The sequence below is a fragment of the Limulus polyphemus genome, unplaced genomic scaffold, assembly GCF_000517525.1.
Source record: "Limulus polyphemus unplaced genomic scaffold, Limulus_polyphemus-2.1.2 Scaffold1102, whole genome shotgun sequence".
Lineage (NCBI taxonomy): Eukaryota > Metazoa > Arthropoda > Merostomata > Xiphosura > Limulidae > Limulus > Limulus polyphemus.
In genome coordinates this window covers 262919-277623 of record NW_013666712.1, presented here as the reverse complement: position 1 = coordinate 277623, position 14705 = coordinate 262919, and the positions used below count along the sequence as shown (strand labels likewise).

Below are 14705 nucleotides of genomic sequence, written 5' to 3'. Positions count from 1 at the left end.
AGGTACTCAGGAAAGTAGAATGCTTCCTTTCATACGACAATTTGCATGTTGCAACTAAATAGTGTAGTCAGTATTTATTAATTTATTTTTTTAGCCCATTATGTCGAAAAAAGAAAGTGGGGCACAGGGGGGCAAAAAACGTGCACAATTTGCAGCTTCGATGGTGGAATCAAGCAAATTGATGAGAGCTTTCCTTGCTGGAACTGATGACGCCAGTAAGCCAGCATCTGTTCGTCTTGATGGCAGCAAAGAGGTCAAAGTGCAAGATTGAGAACATGCTATTTCATTTGAAAAAGAAAACAATGAAGAAACTATTCTCTGTTTTGTTGAAAGTTACAATAATAATAAACAAGAAGATTCCACAATATTTAGCTTCTCAGAATCTTGCATTTCGTGGTAACACTGAGGATATAACCTCAAACGAAAACTCTGGAAATTTCCTGTCACCTTTGCAGTTATTAGCAAAGTATGATTCAATAATGAGAGAGCATTTAGAGCGAGTTAAAAACAAGCAAATGTCAATATCTTATCTTTCTCCTGAAATCCAAAATGAGTTTATAAATCTCATGGCTTCACATGTGCGAAATTATTGTTTGTCAGCAATTCGTAGAAACAAATACTATTGTATTCTGTTTGATTCCACACCTGATTTAGCCCATCGTGAGCAATTGGCCCAAGTGATTCGGTTTATTGATATTGACTTTAAGACAAGAAAAGTAGAAGTCAGAGAATCATTTATTGACTTTATACAGATAAAGGAAAAAGACGCTGTCAATACTGAGAAAACAGAAAGCACAAAATTAGAAGCAGATGGAATTTTATTTAGTGATTGTTGTTCGAAATGTTATGATAATGCTGCTGTCATGTCAGGTCATCTGTAAGGCGTTCAACAAAGAATTCTGAACAAAAATCCAAAAGCAGTGATTATAAATTGTGACATGTCTTCATGCTGCAAGTCAGGAAACAACAGTTATTGCCTTTTTTTTTGGTATAATTGAAGCCATATTTAATTTCTTTGCTAATTCAACAACTCCATGGGACGAACTGCAGCAGGAGCTTAAGATCTCTGACAAGGGTGAATCAGAAACACTGTGGAGTGCAAGAGAAAAGACAGTAAAAGTTGTACATGAAAAACTGGATGTATTGCTAGGACTGTTAGAGCAATTAAGAGAGACTGGCAACACGGCTAAAACAAAATGTGGTGCTCTTAATATTCTGCAACGCATGCTTACATTTAATTTTCTTGTACTTTTGCATTTTTGGATAAATCTATCAATCGAGTGCAGAAACATCTTCAGGACTCAAAAATTAATTTTAGAGAAGTAGCTGCTGACCTTGATTCTTTGAAAGAGAAATTGATAGAATCATGTGAAAAGTCCTGTCAAGAAGTACTTAAAGTGGGCAAGAATCAATGTGAAACATGGGGATTGACCATTTTGAACAACACTGGATGACTTAAATATCAAAATGGTTTACAAATTATGTAAGTACATCTAGTAAGCTATACTTCATTAGTTCCAGCTTTACAGTTGTGATTTCTAGCAATTTCCACCTGAAAACTACTTTAGTTTCCAACTGGAATTTGTTGGAATTTCCAATAAAGCTTGCTTTGCTAATACAGTTCAACAAAACAGAAACCACTTCTTTTCTTAATGCTAAAAGTTCATTCCTTCCATGTTTTTTATAATAGTGAAATGAAGAATATGGTAACTCTCCCCAAAAGGATCAATTTTAGGTGTTATCTGCACTTACAAGTCATCATACTAACTGAAAACTGAATTTAAACAAGAATGTAGTTGTGGTACATCCAAGTGTAGTGAATTAATGTTTGAGCTATAGTGGATAGGTCCACTTGATAACAAGAGATTTGCTCAAGACATTGATTTATGAGTAATGCTTAATCTCTTACTGAATCGGTGTAACAAGATTGGACACAAAGTGTAATACAAAATTAACAAATTGTGTTCAACAGAATCAACATAGGTGGTGTTGTATCCTGTAAATGAATGTTTCTTAATTTTTTCAGTACCAAGGATCGCCTCACTGCTTCCCTAAGCTGTCACGGGCCACTAAAATGCAAGAACAATGAAAAACTATTGCAACTTACATATGAATAATTTTACAGTTTTTGTTTGTGTTTATGAAAGTCCATGGGCCGGCAAGGTAGGTGTGACAGAGCAGTGGTTAAGGAGCACTGATCTAGAAATCATTTGAACAACCACTGAAGGACAATGTTGTTGACATCCTTATAAATCGTTTCATATTGAGTATTATCCTCCTTGAACGTTAACAGGTAGTATCCATTCCCGAGAACAACAAATGAACAAAGGTAGTTTAGAACGAAATCAACTTAACAGCTTTCTCAACCACGTGCTAAGTGAAACCTGCACATATATAGATCAACTTTAGGCGGTAACGGGTATACATGTAATTAATTCCCGAGAACAACAAAGGTAGCTTAGACCAAATGTTATGAGAAACTTCCACATATACAAAACAAAGAACAAATACTATAATATTACAAGAAAGATCGAAATATACGGTATATTCAAACACCACATAGTCATACACTATTATAAGGTTTTTCTTTCTGGTTCTTTTATTCTATTATTTAAAATAATATTGATATTCATGATATATTGTTCATTAACATTACATATTGTTAAGAAGAAGAAGAATGACTTTAGGTTATGTGTGGACTACTGGAAGTTAAATCAAGTCCCAGAATCTGATCACTATCCATTGCCTCATATAAATTACATTTTGAATGCTTTGTCAGGGGCAACCTGTATCAGTACGTTAGACTTATCAAGTAGATATTAGCCAATACCTGTCAAGATAGAGGATCGTCATAAAACTGCCTTCATAACTGATAATGGACTTTATCAATTCAAAGTGATGCTTTTTGGTCTTAAAGATGCACCTTGCACCTCCCAAAGACTTATGGATAAGGCTTCAGCGGGAGCAACTGAATGTTCCAAAGTTTATATTGATGATAATATAGAGTTTTCACTCACATTTGAACAACACTTGAAAGACCTTGAATTGGGTTTCTACAAGCTACGTACAACTAATCTTACTGTAAAAGTTTCTAAAAGCAAAATGTGTCAATCAGAAGTATCATATTTAGGATTTAAACTTTCTTCAGAGGAAATACACACAAATGATGACAAAGTGAAAACTGTTACAGACCTCCCAACTCCAAGAAACTGCAAAGAGTTAAGCATATTCTTGGGTATGTGTGCCTAGTACAATTAGTTCAATACAAACTCACCATCTAGCTAATCATTTGTGTATTGAGTAAATATGTATGATGAAACTGATTTCAGCTCCCTTAACGGTGACATACACATACTATTAAATGTTGCAGAAGATTATGTAAATTTATGATCAAATGAGGGGTACTCTCGTGACTTACTCAGTGAATACATACCCTCCCAGAAACTTCACTAGGAGTGAAAGTCACGAGATAGTGAACGATACAGTTAGTGAATTATTGCTGTTTATCATCCGATGTTGTTATTGGAAGACTACATTAAAATACTTGTGTCAATACAGCTTTTATCAGAAAAATAAGACATATGTTTTTAAATAATACAAAACACTGTCCATCAGCGAAATATTCGCTCTAATGCACCTTACACAGCTTGGTATTGGTAAACATTACCAATGCCAAGCTGTGTAAACTGCATTAGAGCTAATATTTCGACATTGCTTTGTATTATTTAAAAATTATTAATATCGAAAGATGTTTTTGTGTTGCTGTATTATTATTATTATTTTAATTAGTTATTTTCTTTCTGGTTCTTTTTTCATGATTCCATTATTTTCCATGATATTTATGACATATTGTTTATTAACATTAGTATCAAGACACGTGTTGTTAACTGTGTTTTGGTAAGTGTTGGTAAAAATTGAATAAACTGCTTTTTTTGTTGTTGAACCCTAATTGTAGTAGCCAGTTTATTTAAAATCGTTACAATTGAATATGCAAGTTATTACCGTAGGCTGTGCACAACCTTTCTACTTTTGATGTGCTATGAATGTGATATCCGGATCATATCGAGCATATAAAAAATTCGAATGGATTAGTTAATAAAACTAACTGAAGTTATTAGAACTGGTTGGTTCATATGACGTTATCGCTGTTGCCACGGGTTGTTTCGTATAGCGGTATTGTTATTAGCAGAGTAGTTTTTTTTCATTTTATTTCTTGTTATATCCAAAGTAAGGTAAGAAGTTTCTTTTCATTTTATTTCCGGTTATATCCAAGGCACTTAATCTTATTTTCTCTTACATGTACTAGTTTATTTGGTAAAATCTAGAAGAATCGGGTGATGAAACACGTCCGTGAAGCGCAAAGCAGTGAGTGGCGGAACATAAGGTGTAAATAACGTTATTGGGAAGGTTCTCTTGCAAATTTAAAGGAAGATCCCTGCTGTCCATCCCCTAGCTCGGCCAAAATTGGAATTTGACGCGTGAAAATATTTAAAAGCGATATTCACACCATTACGAAATATTGCTATTATCTGATGTACCATAAATATCCTATAATACTAGATGACGAAATGCTTCCTATTCGCGAAGCCAGCGTCCACCATATTATGAAGATCCTTGAGACCCCTCCCCCTCAGTGGCTCATCGGTAAGTTTGAAGGCTTGTAACGCTAAAAATCGGGTTTCAATACTCGTAGTAGGCACAGCACCGATAGACAGGTGTGTAGCTTTGTGCTTAACAAACAAACAAACAAGATCGTTAAGAAATATGTATTAGTTAGAAGTACACAGTTTAGAACTCCAAATTAAACAAACTGAAGTACATAAAACTTATGTAAATTAATTTACATAGCCTTGCAACTCGTATATAAAAATCAATTTATTTTGCCCTATAATTTATCACGAGTGAAATTTTCTTTCACCTCATAGTTTTCTGTTAACTATGATATTGCGTCTTAGACCAGGGAGTGTTGATACTCACTGTTTTTGACCTAAGTTCTAAGCCTGTGCCGTTATAAATAATATTCTGCATGGAATAAAAGATCTGATGATTCAAACATTTTTTGATCTAGTTTCTTACTAAAAAACTAACACGTGTTTTAAACTACATTTATTGTCTAATCGAGTTCAGTTATTTGTTACAATTTCAGAATCATGTGATAAAGTGGATGAAACATGATTCATATACTTATTTAGAGAATGGAAAAAAATAACCATAAAGATTCAATAATTCAGATTTATTTTTTACTTTTTTATGTTAAAACAAATGTCTTAGGATACGTTTATTTACATATATATCAATACTGCTATTTGTGAAAATGTGCGTAGGCTTTTTCGTTAGCCCCCCCCCCACACACACACGGTATGTATGTGGACTTATGACGCTAGAAACCGGGTTTCGATACCCGTGGTGGGACGAGAATAGATAGTCCATTTGTAACTTTGTGCTTAACTACAAACAAACAAAATATGTGTTGGTGTCTGAAACATATAGCACATGTAAAATATTTTTGTTTCATGTTAGAAACTTTACGAAATAGAACAACCAATGGTAATTCATTACGTCAAGCATCTCAAACACTAGACTAGTTGAACAAAGAAACTTCAAATCAATAACTCTGTTTAGATAGTAAATTTCACTCGCTTTTTTCTTCACGCACAAAATATATGACTGAGCGACAAGATCATCCACTTTTATCACCTTCATAAGAATATCATACCTTCTCTTCAGAATGGCGTCTGACGTGGAACAGCCCAGCGAATGTTTCAAAAGACATTTGTTGTTGTTGTGTGAAATTATGGATAGAAAAGAACAAAGAACTCCTCAAGAAATACAAAGTAGTCTTACCAGTGTGTGGCATTTATAAAGTAACATGGCAGAAAATCCCCCAAAAAAGAAGTCAAATTAAATCATAATGTGTCAGACTTGTGACTGTGAGATAGGGTATGATATCTGTCTTTATTTGTCAAGATTTGTAACTATACAATCTCACCTTGAGTACTAAAAAAGAATGTTTTCTTAACTACCTGACACTGAGATTAATTAGGATTGTTTCTCTTTATCGTTGTCTTACTATTAAATAGTTTCATATTTTACTCTTTAAATTTTTAACTTGGAATATTTTAGTCTCCATTATCTTGTACACTATTATCAATGTTTTTAAAATAAGGCCTGGTAGTTAGGGCGTTCGACTCGCAATCTACGGGTCGCAAGTCCGAATCCCGTCATTGAACATGCTCGCACTTTCAGCAGTTGGTGGTGTTGACTAGTTGCTTTCCCGCTAGTCTATAACTTATAAATTAGAGACGACTAGCGAATATAACTTTCGAGTAACTCTACGCGAAATTCAACAAAAAATACGTTAATTCATGCATGCATTAAAGTTTTAATTTTTCTCAAGGTCTGTAACATGTGATATTGCTAAAAAAACTTTCGTATGAATGTTTTTGTCCGTGAAAAGCGTTTGTACAGTTTGTACAACCTTAGGCCGCACAACTCGGCATTTTGCTTGAATAACAAATATACAGCGAGATTAGTCGATATGTAAATATTTTGATCGTACCAAAATGGCGGGATGCGCACGTCACTAGCTTCAGGGAATCAGACAGATAACAGCATCAATGCGCGATCAACTACTACATGATACCTATGGATTATACAAACCTAATTTCTTCAACTTCGTTACCATAAAATAGGCCTTGTTTATACAAAATGTTACCTTGTGCTTAGCATTTATACATATATTTGGACTTTTAAAGATTACATTTATGTTTAAGCGCGTGTATACACGCGCGTCTAAATTCAGTCTTAAACTGAGACCACCCCCAATTTTTTTTTGGATCCGCCACTGAGGTTGGTGATAAAGACCACTCTAAAATCATTCGGATTAACAGTACAAAAATCTCTAAATAGTGCACAAAATTACTTCGTTGACTGGCGCTATATTTTCATTAAAAATCGAATAAACAGGTAAATGAAAACGGTAGTTTCAACTTTTACATTATATTTATGATTTTTTTACATTATATTTTAGATGTAGAGTTTATTTCCTGCAAAATTTCCATTCCGTTAAACTGAGGATACACATATCGCTATAATAGTTTATGTTTGGCAGAAACTATGTTTTAAATTTCATTCAAAAGAATAAACAAGCAAACTTATAAAACGGCATTAAGAAAATATTTCCTTTAGAATAATTCTTGATTGGGGTCGTATTGTTCAACAGACTATCCCAGTTCACTTTAGTTGTCATAAATAAAAATTCTTTGATTATAGATATTAAATGTACTTTTTTTTTCTCATTAAACGTATGCACAGGTTGAACCTGGATTTGGTAGCTGGTGAACCTGGTTCTAGTATGTGTGATAAACACATAAAAATATTAGAATAATTATAGCTAAATATAAGAATACAAATACAATGTGAATAGAATTTAGCAGGATCATCCTCTGGAAATGCTGAGAAAGCTGTCCTACTCCCGTTATAACGTTGACAGTGGAATGGGGATCAAGCATAATAGTTATTGAATGTACCTTTTATTAGAATGAATTACAGTTACTATAATGAAAATATGTATATTGATATATCTATATATATATATATTCATTATAGTAAGTGTATCAATATCTTAGTATTAAAGCTGATAAATGTTCATTACAAATAATCCGATGGGTCCCAATACCGTTAGATGGAACAGCTGTTGCATGTTACGGGTGATCGATTGCTGTAATGGTAAACATAATGAAAGTAAACTGAAATCGAATTTGAATATTTATGATACGTTATTAAATGTGAAGGTGTATTATATAGAATGGAAGATAATATATATCATTAGGTACAAGTACTTTATGCTGGACAATCCTGGGATTCATATTCATCTTGTTTTTACTTTGATTTCCCTCCATTGTTATAGTAATAAGCTGATGCAAAGTAAACATTTTTCATAATAAGTATTTACAACGTTTCAATGTAAGCCAATGAAGAAGTGGAGAACAGAATACGTTATTTATTTACACTGTTTTTGTTTTTAATGTACATAACTTATATCTCGCTATCTACCCGTGAATACCCATACCAAATTGGTTGAGGTAGTGAACTAACAAATAATAGCATTATGCTATCGCAATTAAATATACTGATCTTTCACTAACACTATGACTGCAATAATGTTGGATGTTATAAGAAATGTATATCTTTTCTTTTATTGTTCGTTACGTCATTTACTTTATTTTATTTTATGCAACTCCCACCACACAGACGCTTACAGCTAAATACTGCAGGGGAATTCCAGTTCCAACAACATAAAATATATAATAAATCACATTGAAAGAGGAAAGTACTTTCCAGAACCACTTGAAAAAATCAATAGTTCAAGAAAAGAATGAATAGACATATTTAAATGAAAAAAGAACGAATGTTCACGAACATATACTAACTAGAATAAATTTACAGTAGGTACTATACTTACATATTAAATACCTTAAGACGTGGCTTCCGTTTCTTTGGATGACTGTCGCGAAAGGGTGCTGCGTTCTCCAGTGTTTTCTGTATTGATAAGTTTTGTATCATCTGATGTAATATCTAATAGATCATTGTGTGAGTCTGTTTTAACTAGATTTTCTCCGCCATCGGATTCATTCGAGGTTTCTTGTTTCCGATTGTTAGTGATTGGCACCACTTGATAACCACAAATACATACATTGGTCTGTTGCTGAGGCAACGCCCCAAAGTTATTGGAATATATACACAATGGGTTACTACAGCGAGTCATAGACCTGATATGGTGTGGTGCAGTAACGCCACTTCTATCTATACCAGAGTGTATCATCCAGGAAGACGTTGATTCAGCTCGTTGTATGGGCCGCTGGTTGGTAGCACCATCCACATGTGCAGTAGAACGTTCTACTGGGGTCGATGGGATAATACCTACCTGAAGTACTGCACCATCCCGTGGGTGCACTGCTGCTTTACTCAGGCCGTGACACTTTTCATCCACTACGCCAAGGAACTTGATCGGCTGAGCATGTGGCTTTGTACCCTTTTTAGGCCCAATAGCTTTAAGTGGTTGTTTTCCTAGATTATTATTTGGTAGACAAAACTGTTCACTTTTTTCAATTAATGGCTGAACATCCCTAGAAAAGTCTACGTTTGCCTGTATTGAAGGGATCCTGTTCAAAGGAATAACAACGGTCTCTGTTCCTTGGCCTGTAGTACATGCCAGATTTACTTCTTCCGAGTTTCCACACGAGAGCCTTGGGTAAGTTTCTGGAATTAGTTGTTCCATCTCTTCTCTCTGACTACTATCTGTTTTCTTCAAAATAGATTTTTTCTTGCCATTATCTGGACTAGGGTGCCCCCTCCGTGCTGTCGCTGTGCCCTCCGGCTCTCCTAAGAAGATGTTTTTACTGGTGGCTTTGGCTAGATGAATTTGGAAAAAAGAAAAAGCACTGGGATTAAATCTTCGAAGAGATTTTAAAATATTTTGAAAAACACAAATACAACCTAAGTACGTGTGTCTCATTTTGATTTTGGCTTACATAACCCTATTTAAAAATTACGGATAGGATTAACAAACGCAATCCATATGAAAAATTTAGAAAAGGCTTACCATACTCTATGCCTATTACAAAAAAAAAAGGTAATAGATTTAGACAAATCTCGTGTAACAAGTTAAAAAAGGCTACTTTTACGGTATACACGAATCAAAATTAATTTATCTAATGATTAGCAATAGTATCTAACTAATTAACTACACGTTAATGTAAAAAATAGCAGCAATTTTTGATTAAGAAATATAAACATAAGCTCCCCCCCCCCCATCTACAAGCAAAAATAAGCAAAAGTGATACATATAACGATTAGAAACACTTTGATGTATTATAATTTTATTATTAGTTTAGATGTATTCTCAGATAATCTATACTAAAAGGCTAACTTGCAAAACCGACTATAAACAAAGACACACTCATACAGTGTGGAAAATATTCTATAGAATCTGTTTCTACGACTTTATGCATGCTGTTGATTAATACCGCAGGGAAGCGCTACAGTGCAGTTACTACTCTAATTGGATAAAATTAGAAGTTCCCCTCACTCGACGTGACGTAGCTTACGGTAGTTGGTGTGTCAGAGAGCTTTCCTTCCGCATCGGTCCTCACTTACAGAAGATAAACACCTAAACATGCAGATGACAAGTTTCAAAAAATCATTTAGCTCAATTTGCAATTAAAAAAGTAAAAGACTGCGACTTTTCTTTAGTCACTTTGAGGTAAACAGGTCATCATTAGAAATTTACAAAGATATATCTCCGGTAGGTAAAATAGACGACGTATTTCAGAAAGCAACGTTAGAAAACTTATAAGTTGGGAATTAGATGAACAGTACAACTTCGAAATTTTGGTGAGCAACTCAGGTAAGAATATTTTAAAAGTACAAAAAAGTGAACCTGACAGGATATAAAACTGTTGAAATACAATGTGGCGAAAACTATTAGGTGAAAATATTAGTGGACTGCTCCAGGTAGGGTAAATACCCCAAGGTGCAAAGTCTGGTGAGAAACTTCAGATAGTAATATTTCTCAAATACCAGGTGGTGATACTAATGTACACTACAATGTAAGAACATTGATGAGCAACTGTAGAAATGGATAATATTGAATTACAAGATGTGATAAGGATAAAACAGTTTCAATTACTAGGTAGATATATATCGAATAACATTACAAAGTAAGGGTACTAATGAGTATTTTCAGGTAAAATTATGTTTAAGATATTAAATGAAAATGATCACAATATATATCTCAAGAATATTACATCGCCATTAAAGAAATGTTCAAAGTAAAAAATAATATATCAGTCTCTTATCAGGTAAACATATTTCGAGATTTTGGAAGTTATACTGAACTCTAAAGCTTAACAATAAGTAAATAGACATGACAAAAATCCCATCGTGTAAATAAGGTATAGCTTGGTAAAGGCCTAGAACACATACAGACATGCCACGAGCGAAAGGATCCTGGGAAATAACTGTATTTTCACGAGGTCGCATAGATGGATGATAGGAAGATGGTCAAGATCAGTGAAAAATTACTACGTCACTTGCAATACCGCTGTCCACAATAAATAGGTGAGGTATTTACTTAGAATATTCAGTTAAGGCCCACTAACTGGAGGTTTCTCTCTGAATTGTAACCGAGTTAGTTACAAAGAAAGAGATAGTACATAAATGCACTGTCTAAACAAATATATCAATTGTATACTAAAACAAAATGCAAAACATTACAAAACAAAAGCGCTAGTGTGTCTAGTGAATATGTTGAATTAATAAGAGCTGTGAAAAACCTTTTAATAGTTTCTCTTACCAGTTTAGTATGCTACACCTTGAAACATACAGTAAACTTGAGATAAACTAAAGAAAATAATCCCGACATCTTAAGTTAAAATAACAAAGAAAATGCAAATGCTTAAACAATTAATAAAGGTCTACTACAATACAAAATTATGCTAAAAAATAAAATAAAAAATAAACGTTAAAACACTATAGTTAAAGATAAGTTTATTTAACTCCAAGATACCTCTTAAATGTATGGAAATAAAGTATAAAATCTAAAAAGATAAATCTACTCAAATCTACAAGTCTGCTAGGTTGAGGCAAAACCCGACTTTTTATACAAAAACATTATCATTAAACAAAGCCAAACTTCTATACGGGTCCAAATTCTAAAAGTGGCTCATGCATTCACAGCATTCTGGGTGCAAAGGGCATGGAACCTAACTTTTATCTAATTTGCCAACAAGAAGAACATCTGTCTCTCTCACAATATCATGAGTTATCTTTTCCATAAGAGAACACAAATAACCGCCAATTAATGAATTTACGTGCAGTGTGTACTGAGGAAAGGAAAGCTGAGTCACTTAATTGAGTGTCTCATTGCATTCAGACTGAGAACTGTGAAACCATTATTTTGAAAACAATTATATACTAAATAAAGTTTGGTTTGTTACAAATTTCGCGCAAAGCTACACGAGGGCTATCTGCGCTAGCCGTCCCTAATTTAGCAGTGTAACACTAGAGGGAAGGCGGCTAGTCATCACCACCCACCGCCAACTCTTGGGCTACTCTTTTACCAACGAACAGTGGAATTGACCGTCACATTATAACGCCCCCACGGCTGAAAGGGCGAGTATGTTAGGTGGGACGGGGATTCGAACCCGCGACCCTCAGATTGCGAGTCGAGCGCCCTAACCACCTGGCGATGCCTGGCCCCCTAAATAAGAAAGGAACTAATGCATGTTAAAGTCCTATAATAATTTCTGCAAGGCCCAGATCAAGCCCGTAGCAGGGGGGGGGGGAGTTCAAGGGTGACCCCCACTCCCGCCGGGTTTCTGCTCGCCAATTAACATTTTTTCCCCCTTTCTTTGATGGTGGCCTCTCATTATATAATTGCTTTTGTAACACTGTGGATATACCAGGAAATAAAATGTTCATACTTATCAGATGAAATTTACTGGAAATGTTTATTTGCAGTGATAATGAAGGAGCCATTACATATTTCGGATTTTCTTTTCGTCCCTGGGCGCTAAAGTTACGCATGAAACGAGTTCCAGTGTGGACCCAAAAGACCCCCTTCCCACTTCTAGACCTGGCTACGGGCTTGGCCCGAATTCCCAAAATCAACATAATTTACTCTTTGTACTGTGGCTAGCACTGTTGCAAGAGAGATGGAAGTTTGCTACAATACAATCAGAACTTATCTTTATAGTATGTACTATAATGGCAGTGTAGCTGGACATAAGCCACTCCTCACTCTAGGAAATATTGAACGTAAACAGCAGTAAGTATGACAGAGGCTGTCCCACTCTCCTACCTTTTTGGACACTTTTTTTTTCTGGTGAGTCTAGATTTGCACAATTGTTGGATAGTGGATGCACCTGGGTTTGGCAACTATCTATCAAAGAACTTCCGTTGAACATCTGCAAGCCACGGCAAAGCATGGTAATGTTTCTGTTGGCCATCTAGTGGTATGCCAAAAGACAATTACTGTTGCCTGATACATCATAGTTCCTGTGCAAGGACTATTACCTGTCTAAGGTGATGACCACCCCTGTGTGTTTCCTGCAAAAGCATCCCAAATAACCAACTTCTATGGACACTACCATTCAAGTCTTTACTAAGGGTGGGGCGCAAGCTTACAGATTCAGATTTCAGATCTGGCCAATATGATGTATAACTGTGTTTCTGCCTTAAATGTTGTTTGTTTATTTGATAAAACAGAATTCTTTCTTGAATGTGCATCTATTTACTTAATGATAGGTTATGTATATTGAACAAAACAACTAAAATATAATTCAAATTTACAATACGTTAGCAATGAAAAGTAAAAACTACTGTTATAAAATATCTTAGATCAACCCCAAATTAATTCTTATGCAAAGGAGACATGTATTGATTAGTCATGTAATCTGTAATGCAGATGATTAATCATTCAACTTATTCAACTTGAGCTGTAAATGAACATTTGGTAGATGTGGCTTCAGTATGGATTATAGTCTCCACAAGGAAAGTCATGCACTGATACTGCATGCTGGAAATCAAAATGCTGATATTGTTCTGAGGTATCCTCAACCACTCATCTGAAAGAGCTATTTTCAAAGCATAATGGTATTTAATTTTTTTTTAATGTAATCATTCATTCAGTCTCTTCTTGTTTAAGAATCGTGTCGACTAGTATAGAACAATGGGGCACGCATTATTATCCATTAGACCAGCGTTTCCCAAAGTGGGGGCGCCCTCAGGAGGAACACAAATTCTCTCTTGGGGGCGCGAGCGATTAGGGTAGACTCAATAGTGCAATGATGCAAAATTAAGTGTTTTAATATATTTTTTATTTATGAAAATTACAAGTAATTACTACAACACATACAAAGTTTTTTGTTCCTTCAATTTTCTACAAGATTGTGCATTGTGGAAGTGTCAGAACTAGTGTCAAATAATTATAGACATTGTATAGTGTAAGCTTATTCGTATTTTAGTCATCCAAATACATGCCTTTATTAACAAATCAACCGTGACGAACGTATTACAGCAGATGATCAACAAATGCTTGGAAAATACGAAAATGCCCTCTGAGTAAGAAAACCTAGAATTGAAGATAATGCCACTAATGTTATTAACAAAAAGTAGTCACGGAGTCTATTTCTTATTTTAATAATTGGTTATGCCCCCTCTGGCCTTGATAACTGCTTGACATCGACATGATATAGAGTGCACGAGGGATTGAATGCAGACAGGGCTGAGCTCATGATGGGTGATGCAATTAATTTTTCCACCACTGTATAGTATTTTAGCGTGTTAAATTTCGTCACTTAACTCACTATTTCACTCATTTAAGTAAATAAAGAGAGGAGTGCACAAGAAACCATATTTATTAAAGCAGAGCGTGGATGACAAAAGTCTGTGAAACGCTACATTATACTGAAGCCAAGGTCAATTGCTTCAGAATATGGAAGCACACAGGATTATAAGATTGGGTCCTATAATGTGTGACATTAATGATACCATTTTAGGGTATATATATAGTTTGAATATATACAGCAATTGACATTCCTTTTCATACGGGGCCCGGTATGGCCAAGTGGTTAGGGCGCTCGACTTGCAGTCTGCGGGCTCGAATCCCCGTCACACCAAACATGCTCACCCCTTTTAGCCTT

General features: G+C 34.9%; 1 protein-coding gene across 2 annotated transcripts in view; it reads right to left on the bottom strand.

The window, feature by feature from the left end:
* LOC106462143 (potassium voltage-gated channel subfamily B member 1-like) overlaps nt 1-14705 on the bottom strand; it is a 76785-nt gene that overhangs the window by 4577 nt on the left and 57503 nt on the right. For both annotated transcript variants that reach the window (XM_022389311.1, XM_013922037.2), the window contains one exon: nt 8465-9414. In XM_022389311.1, the coding sequence (XP_022245019.1) occupies nt 8477-9414 (938 nt within the window). In that variant the 3' untranslated portion in view covers nt 8465-8476. The remainder of the gene's footprint in view (nt 1-8464; nt 9415-14705) is intronic.